At 39.6% G+C, this 9,163-nt stretch overlaps 1 protein-coding gene across 6 annotated transcripts in view; it reads right to left on the bottom strand.

Annotated features, from left to right (window-relative positions):
* LOC115241169 (RNA-binding protein Musashi homolog Rbp6-like) overlaps positions 1–9,163 on the bottom strand; it is a 567,047-nt gene that overhangs the window by 143,745 nt on the left and 414,139 nt on the right. For all 6 annotated transcript variants that reach the window (XM_029816790.1, XM_029816793.1, XM_029816791.1 and 3 more), the window contains one exon: positions 6,877–6,918. In XM_029816790.1, coding sequence (XP_029672650.1) covers positions 6,877–6,918 — 42 coding nt within the window. The remainder of the gene's footprint in view (positions 1–6,876; positions 6,919–9,163) is intronic.

Here is a 9,163-nt window from a genome sequence, read left to right as displayed (position 1 = left end):
GGGGGAGGGGGGTGGGGCTCCTCGGGGTCGAGATGTGTCCACAAGTGTGACGCGGCGAACAGGGTCGTCGTAGAGTACACAGCCGCCATAACCGACGAGTCGTCGCGCTGAATGACCCGGGCGCGTATAAAATGCATGGGATTTCGCTCTAATGCCGACCGTGGAGTTTGCCCGGCAGCGTATTTAGTCTCTCCTCCTCTCCCCCCCCCCTCCCACCCCTCTCACACCCTCTCCCTCCCGGCAGATGTATGTAACAGGTCCCTTTTGAACCGAACCGGCGCGCGGGACGAGACGGAACCCGGGGTCGGCCAAAGGATGCGCACACATCCGTAATCCTTGCTCCGGTCGGAATTACGAATAGGCCTCGTGGGAGAGCTACGATAACGCAGGTCGATCCTTAACGCTCAACCCCGACGGTTTTTACGTCACTTTTACGTATGACGCGGTCATGGCACGAATCGCTAAACTCTAAGAGAAAATAAGCTCGCGATTATCCGCCTCTCGTTTCTTTCAGAGCATCATTCAAGTTTTTTTTAAATTTTTTTTTTATTTTTTTTTTATTTTTTTTGGTGCGCCGACTATTTGAACTTGAATCAATCTCTCATCTTCCTTTTCACTGTATTCCGAAGATTCCGTTTCTTCTTGTTAACATTCCGTGTTTCTTCATTCATCTTTTCATCATCCCAAACTGATTAAGTTTTCTCGAGTGATCCTTTGTAAAATAGTTATTATACAATCTACATGGAAATTGTAATGATTGCAGAAATGTAACAAAGAATTTTCTTTGCAGTTAATGTTAAATTGAAAATGATATTACTCTAGTAAAATTAACTTCGTGAGAGAAAGTACAAGAAAAAAAAAAAAGTATTAGAATTATCCCGAGAAAGTAACATAAGCTTTAATTTAAATATTCATGAAATTTCCATGGTTTGTACTGATTACTATATTATACGCTAAATGTATTTTTTTTACATCCTTTTTCATATTATGCCGCATAGCTAGATTTTAACTAGTTATACTTATAGCTATAAAAGAATTGCTTAAATATTATTTCAACAAATCTTCACCGTCTAAAGATAAATTAAAATTGAAATTTAATCATACTAAAACATCTTCATCCCCCAACACACACATAATTTAAGCATTCTTGATCTATTCTTTCAAACAAACTATTTATTACCCTTATATTGTAATATAATTGAACACAGTTGTCGATAATTTAGAAAAAAGGATATAGTTTTGCAGAGAGTGCATTCCACAAAAAGTTAGTTCCGCAATGCACAAGTTTTACGATCCGAATTGCATTCGCGTGCCCGCCGGAGAATAAGGATAAAAAATGGCACGGAGGACTTGTCGCCGGAGGGTTCCGCGAGAGGCAAAGTCAAACAAATCATATAAGATAACATTAAGGCGCGGTGGCGGCGGCGATGGCGAAGGATGTCGTGTGATCGGGGGTTGCTGGGTATCGACGATATACTTGGCGCCCCGCTCGAGTCGAGTAGGTAGATATCTCTCACTCGACGGAGAGGAAACAAAACGAGTTCTCGTGAAAGGCGGAGTACACGGGACGGCGCTGCGAGGGCATATAGGTAGAGACGTTGTGCTGTGGTGGACGAAGAGGGCCGGAGGACAAGAGAGAAAAGGGAGAGAGAGAGAGATGCGGGCGAAGGGAAGCTTGAACACCCTGGGGAGCCGACAGCTCGTTACGCGAGACATGGTGCAACTATCCCGGCTCTCCCACCCTCTCTTCCTGGGTTTTCCCTTCCCTCCGCCAATCTCCCTTTTTCTCGCTCTCTTTTTTTCACTCTGACCCGTCCCATCGGCATCTCCCTTGCCGCATCCTCTCTCTTTTTCTCGCGCGTCGTTCAAAGATACATCTTTTCTCGCTTCCTCCTGTCCCTTCCTCCCCTTTTTTTTCTCTCTCTTCGCATCTTTATTTTCTCTATCTTCCGCGCGCCTCTCGAGCTTGCGGCGCGGTTGGAGTAATATCCTCCCGCGTGTATAACGTCTGTGTATCTTGCGTGTACGTATTACTACTCAGTAACAAGTGGGTATTATACCGGGGTTGGCGATGCCATTATCGTCCCGGCAGCCGTCCGTTCCGACTAAGGGGAGGCCGCGCCATCGATGGCTAGCATGGTTTATGCGTCGCGCTAGTTACCTTCCGTCTCTTATCCCCCGTTACGCCATAGTTTTCCAGATCGTGGTTACGACGCGAGTTATCGCGTCGTACTATCGCCAAACGGCGGCTTTTCTACCCTAACTGAATTACATAAAAGTGCCCGTTCGCGGTCGGACGCACTCACGACGCCTGTATCTTTAACAATGAAATGGAATACACGATTAAGCAGAGAGAACACAGTATATAAAAAAAATTTTTTCAGCTATTTGATTAAACATACAGACTGTTTAGAAATTTTATGTATTTCAGAATAAATATAATAATACTTGATAAAAAATGCATTTGTCCGATATTTTCTCAGAGAGTGATATTTACATCATTTAAAAAATAAACATCTTTTTTTTTGTATAGATCGCGTTGCAGGTGAGTATCCTTCATTAAAAATGGATCTCTAGTTACCGTAAGTATTCATTTTCTTCGGCTACGAAACTTCCCGACAATTACCTGAAGTACGCCTTGCATTTTCCCCGAAAAGCGAGTAAAAATCCTTGCCGAAGCCTTTTTCGTGCGTTCGCCGCAAAGGAACGGCATAAAGCGAGAAAGAGAGAGGGCTCGGTAATGACTGTCGCTACTTTTCCGCCGTGTCGGAAGCGCATTGCGCCATTTCCGTCAGACCGGAAGTGCGGTAACAAAGCGCTTCCGACGTGCGGTCTCAAGAAGGTTGTTACGACGAGCGCGGGAGCACCCGGTGACATTTCAATGAACTTTGCGGCGGGTACCGTTCTCTTTCTAAAGTTCAGCGGATCTAACGTGCGTTTCGGGTGTTGACGAACTAGCGATATTAAGTGTTCCATTGTGTCCTCGCGAGTGAGCGATATTAATTTGACTCTCCCAGCCATCGATACAGAATCGCGTGCAGTCAAGCAAAATAGTGGACCATTTTTACAAAATAAAAAAAGACATTCGAAGTTAGTCGAATGGGCTCGTTACCGCGCTACGTATTGCGTCTTACTCTGTTAAAGGTCGCAAAAATTTGTCAGGATTCACATCAATCTTTATTCTAGAGAATAATAAACACACATGTCCCTTTTACACAATTAAAGAGATATGCGTACAAGATATCAATACAATTTGAGGATGTAAAATGACCCATATTTTTTTCCATTTATGGCAAATATTGGATGATTGCATAAGTTCGTGCCCGATTTTCATAGATGGCATTAAGTTACTGCATGGCGGAGTTCTATTGTTTTCGTGTGGTAATTGTTGCTTACACCGAATAGATGACGTTGTCTTATGTCAATTTAGCGTCAGACATTGTTCAAATAAGTCCATTTGTGCATAAGAGAAATCATTAAAAATGGAAAACGAAAAGGTGCATTTGCGGCATGTAATGTTATATAAATTTCGGAAAGGCGTGAGTGTTGGGATTGCACAAAAAAATATTCAAACCATTTATTTGGACCGCGCTCCTGCTCTCCGAACAGTCAAAAAGTGGTTTGGCAGATTTCGAAATGGTGATTTCAACATGGAGGATCAAACCCGCTCTGGACGGCCTTCTGGCATTGATGATGACATTGTGCATGCCTTAGTGGAAAGAAACCCAAGGATTACAACTGAAGATATTGCTAAGAGGCTGAACATCGATAATTAAACCGCTTTTCGTCATTTAAAAAAGCTTGGATACGTTTCCAAGCTTGATACATGGGTGCCGCATCTCCTGACTGAAAGGAATAAGCTAAACCGTATGACTGTGGCTCTTTCTCTTCTCGAGCGTAACAAAAAAGAGCCTGTTTTAGATCGAATGGTAACAGGCGATGAAAAGTGGATTCTCTACAAAAACGTACAGCAAAAGAGGACATGGAAAACAGCAGCTGAAGGAGCAGAACCCGTAGCAAAGGCTGGCTTGCATCCGATGAAGGTGTTGCTGTGTGTTTGGTGGGATCGCAAGGGAATTATTTACTTTGAGCTGCTCCGACGCGGCGAAACAATCACGGCGGACAAGTACTGTGAGCAACTAACTAGACTCGCTGCAGCTATTCGAGAAAAACGTCCGATTTTGGCCAATCGAAAAGGCGTCATTTTCCACCACGACAATGCTAGGGCACACGTCGCTCAACAGACGCTGCGAAAATTGCAGGAGTTGCAATGGGAAATTCTGCAGCACCTGCCATATTCTCCAGATATTGCGCCTTCAGATTTTTATCTGTTCCGGTCTTTGCAGAATAGTTTAAATGGCAAGAATCTCAATTCCGAGGAAGTTGTCGAAAACCACCTTACAAACTTTTTTCAAGAAAAACCAAGTTTTTTCTTCAAAAATGGAATCGACAAGCTTATAGATCGTTGGAAAACCATTGTAGAAAAGAATGGAGACTATATAATTGATTAATAAAAGTGTTATCTCTAAAATATAATCTATTGAAGTTTATATTTAAATCGGGCACGAACTTATGCAATCACCTGATACTTATTATAAATCGAGCAAAACGCATGAAGGATTTCCCGATATTGTTTCTGATCTCAGAGCGTGCATTGCCACAACTTATTCAAACCTTTGCAGTACGAAGGCACGGAATAAAGGTAGGGCCGGCGAGAAGCCGACGCGCGTTATTTTATGAAAATTACATTTCCCACGTTTCATATCCGTTTCCCAAAACGGTAGACTCGTATATGTTACATCCGTTACATATATTACATGCATCGCACCGGTTGTGTTATTTCGAACACCATGTATTCGCACATTAGTTTGCGGGACGGCTTGCGGTATAAATTTCGTATTCCTGAAAGTTTCAGAATCTGAAAATTCCAGAAACTCCGATTATAGAGTCGTCAATTAGATCATATTGTGCAATACGAGATTGAATTATTTAATCAATACTAAGAAAATGTTTTATTGTTTGTGATCCAAATATTAAATTTGTTTTTTTTACCTTTGACAGATCTAATTAATTACTTCATTCTACTTATATTCACATAAATTTTACCTATAATATTGCTTATTAAAGCATTGTATACAATGTAATATCTAATTAGATTTTAAATATAAGACAAGATAAAATATCATACCAATCTCAGACTAATTTTGACTAGAGTAAAAGATAAAATATTTCAAACCATTACAAAACTTTACAAAACTAACCAGAAAAAAAAATATATATGTGTGTGCGTTTTATTATTTTTCTAATATTAAAACGTTCCGAAATCTTGTGTGTGTCGAAAAGTTATCTCCATCTCTTATATTTATTTCAAGAATATTTTATCTCTCACTGCTAAAGTTCTAAAATCGAGATTCGAACTTTTGGCACTGAAATATTCTGCGTTTGTGATAGATGAGATTTAGTCGGAACTTCCAAACAAGATTGTCATATGCAACATAAAAGTGACATTTGTTCCGATTTCAAGTCTACCAAAAGGAGCCAAAAGGCGTGTCCTATTTCTCTCATGATTCAAAAATTTATTTTTCTCGACTTGCAGCAAATGTTTCATTCACTTTCAGGTCGCCTGACACTTTCCGATTGGTGAGACGCGTGATTATCGACGGCGCTCGCTGCGTCGTGATTTCGGCCACACGCGCGTCGTAAATTATGTCCCTTCGGATTCTGCCATCGAAATAAAACGCTGGAAGGGTGGTCGCGAGCGAGGGATCGAGCGACGGGGGTCTGGAAAGAGGGATGGCCGCGCGCGCACGCGTCGTAAAAACGTAAAAACGCGCTGGACGATGGACAAAGGTAGGAGAATAGCCGCGGCAGAAAAAAAGAGCGGGTCGCGCCGGGAGAAGGGAAAGAGTACAATTAAAATTAGCGCAATTCAGTCACTCGCCGGTAATTCGCGTCCGTGGCATTTATATTATTAAGTCGCGCAAATTTCTCTCGCCACTTTACCCGTTGTCGCGCACTTCTGTGTATGCGTGCACTCGACACAATTCCCTCTATCCCGCTCGCTCTATCGGCTCTACTATATTCCTTCTCGTCTCACTTTACACAGTTTCGTCGCGTTACCTCGATGCGGCCGAACGTCGCTTCGTTGCCGCGATTATCTAGCCAACAAGGAAGTAATTCCGGATTTCGAAATGAATTACGTTTAATTGCTCTTATTGCGTAGAGACGCGAGTCGGCTTTATTATTCCCTCTTCAATCACGCCCTCCGAACGCGCCATCATTCGACTTTTTAAGCTCGTACCTTCCCGGTTGCCCCTCTCGTCCCTTTGCCACTGTTATACTGCCACTGCCACCACTGCCACCGTCGCGTTTCCACATCCGTGCTTTTTCTACGCATGGCAAAAATAGCGAGTTCCAAATGAACGTAGTGGCGAGCCCGGGTACGAGTAATTCTCGTTAACCCACTATTTTACTCCGCCACGCCGTTGGAGACTGGTATGATAAACGTCAGCGTTCGCAAATGGATGAACCATCTCGATCTCTCGCGTTAAAATTGCTTCCGATAAAGTTTGCATCCGTAATGGCAATCTTTAGCACTTTGGCGTTTACGAGATTAAACTATCGATAGTATCAGAAATGATATTACTTTGACATTTAATATGCTTTCTTTAATTAGTTCTGATACTATTATATATCGTTTTGGTGATATTTTTAATAATTTTTAATTGTTATTTTCTTTTATAACATTTTTTTTTTTTTGTGAAATTGTTGTAGATGCAATTGAATATTAAATAGCAAACACGATGAATAAAGAGAGAGGCTCGAGTTATAATAACGATATATAACTTGAGATATTGATATAATAAATTTTCTTACCTTTGGATGTGTTCTCCTAGGAAATGCTACCTTTGGGTCGATCTGAAACAGAGAAAAGCAAAGAAATTAAATAAAATATTTAAAACTTAATTAATACATTAAAAAATGCTTATATGTACAATAAATAAAAATCTGCGTTTAGAAATTTATTTAAATTTCTCAATAATAAATCTCTCAAACAAGCTACCTCATAATCCCAGAGTTTCCCTGCAGCGATATAACCTCGAAAAGAACATTACGCGCCACATGCGAATTCAAACTCGGGGACAAATCTTATTCGCCTGCGAGTTTGCGAGGGCAAAGAGAAGAAACAAATATGAAAATACGTATTATGCGCGAGCGCAGTGGGAAAACGCGGAGAAAAGGGAGGAAACAAGAATGAACGAACGTACAAAAGGGGAAGCTCTCTCGCCGGACTGTTTTCCCAGTTGAAATCCCCATTACAATTAATTACATAGTAATAAAGAGTAGGTGCTCTCGAGAACTCCGAGTCGACTAAACCGAACTCTCGGTTACCTCCGCCGCCTCTTTTCACTTCGCGGACCATCCCGTGGGAGATGAAACACACCGACTAAGTCAAACGTATAAGCGCGCCTTATGTTCTGCGCTCCACTAAAAAGCGAAGGCTTGGGAACCCTATACGCCACAAAACCAAGGAACTTCCGGCGCAGCAGCCACGTAAAGTGATGAAGCGAACCAACTCATTCTTTTTTCTTTGTTAGTTCTTTCACGACAATCTCTTTTCGCCATCTAAAATTTACAGAAAAATATATTTATTGATTAATAAAATGTGTAACATGTTCAATAGCGGATTAAGAGATACTTGAAAATTTAGCAAAAAATTGAACTTTGGCATTTCGAAATCTCTGCATATTTTCAGACAAACGATTCAAGTGCGACAATTCCTATTTTCAAAATACTATAATGACAAATTGTATTTTGCAAAAATAAAAAGCCCCAAAAATTTATATACAATGTAGAATATTTTCGATGCGTTATAAGTATTGAGAGATTTTATGCAAAAATAAAAGAGATTTATTCATAATAATATTTTATAGTATATAGTTTAGTAGCATATATATTTTATAGCATAGTATATTTTTTGAAAGATAGCGCGTAAATTGTATTGCGAAATTCTGTTAAAATTCCCTTATACGAAATGATATTTTCGCGAATATATGGCGATCTATACTCAATTCTCCCATCAACCGCAAAGCGATGTGAGTAGCTTCTATGTCACAGATTCAAATTCAAAGCCGTTATTCCTCGCCAATATCCATATAATGTATTTCCGAACGCTTTGGCCAAATCCCGAAGACCTAATCTCGAATTCCCCAACTGCTGCCGATTTTGATCAATGAATAGAGCTATGCTGATTAGTCTTGCTTTTGGATTGCATGATTTTACTATTACGTGACTACATTTCAATAACTCTTCACATACGTTACTACATTTTGCTTTTAACCAGGCAAATTTATCATTTTTCTTTTGACCATGTTAATCATTTTGATTATTAACGGTTTTATTTCGATCCTTTCAATTTACTATATATACACGTTTAATATATCGGATCAATATCCATAAAACATTATTTCTGCAATCATTTCTGTTATGAATCAAATAAATCTTGTAAAACGAAATCATCATATCAGTTCCAAGATTAGAATAAACTCATAATTCGTTTAATTCTTTTAAACAATTATTTCCACTATCAATCATTTCTGTTATGAACCAAATAAATCTAAAAATAAATCTTGTAAAACGAAATCATCATATCAGTTCCAAGATCAGAATAAAATCATAATTTATTTAATTCTTTTATCTCTCTTCTTTCCGCAATCTCGATTAATATAAGTTATATGACAAAGATTTTATTAAGAATGAGTGAATTTATTATCGAAGTCTACAATTCAAATTTAATTATGTGCGCGCGCGCAATTATATTAGATAAAAGTATCAATTACTTATGTTTGTGAAATAAATATAGAAAAGATATTATAAATTAATTTGTTGAAGTTCAAACTATTGACGTCAAACAAATTATTGTACATGTATTAATGGAAAATCTAACGAACATGTTACATTGCGAGCTACCCTATATATGTGTTAGATTTATAGTGAGATAAATAACATCCTGAACATTAAGCTCACGGAAATCCACAAGAGTATTTATTGTTGACACTAGCATTTGCTGAAAATACCACCATACTACTTAAACACGATGAAGGGATCAGCCGATTTCACCAGTTGTTCTAATGCTAAATGAAACAACATCTGTATTCTCGGC

This window comes from Formica exsecta, unplaced genomic scaffold (assembly GCF_003651465.1).
Source record: "Formica exsecta isolate Colony F162 unplaced genomic scaffold, ASM365146v1 scaffold47, whole genome shotgun sequence".
NCBI classification, from domain to species: domain Eukaryota; kingdom Metazoa; phylum Arthropoda; class Insecta; order Hymenoptera; family Formicidae; genus Formica; species Formica exsecta.
The sequence above is the reverse complement of the archived record's forward strand: the minus strand, read 5'-3'. Positions and strand labels throughout refer to the sequence as shown.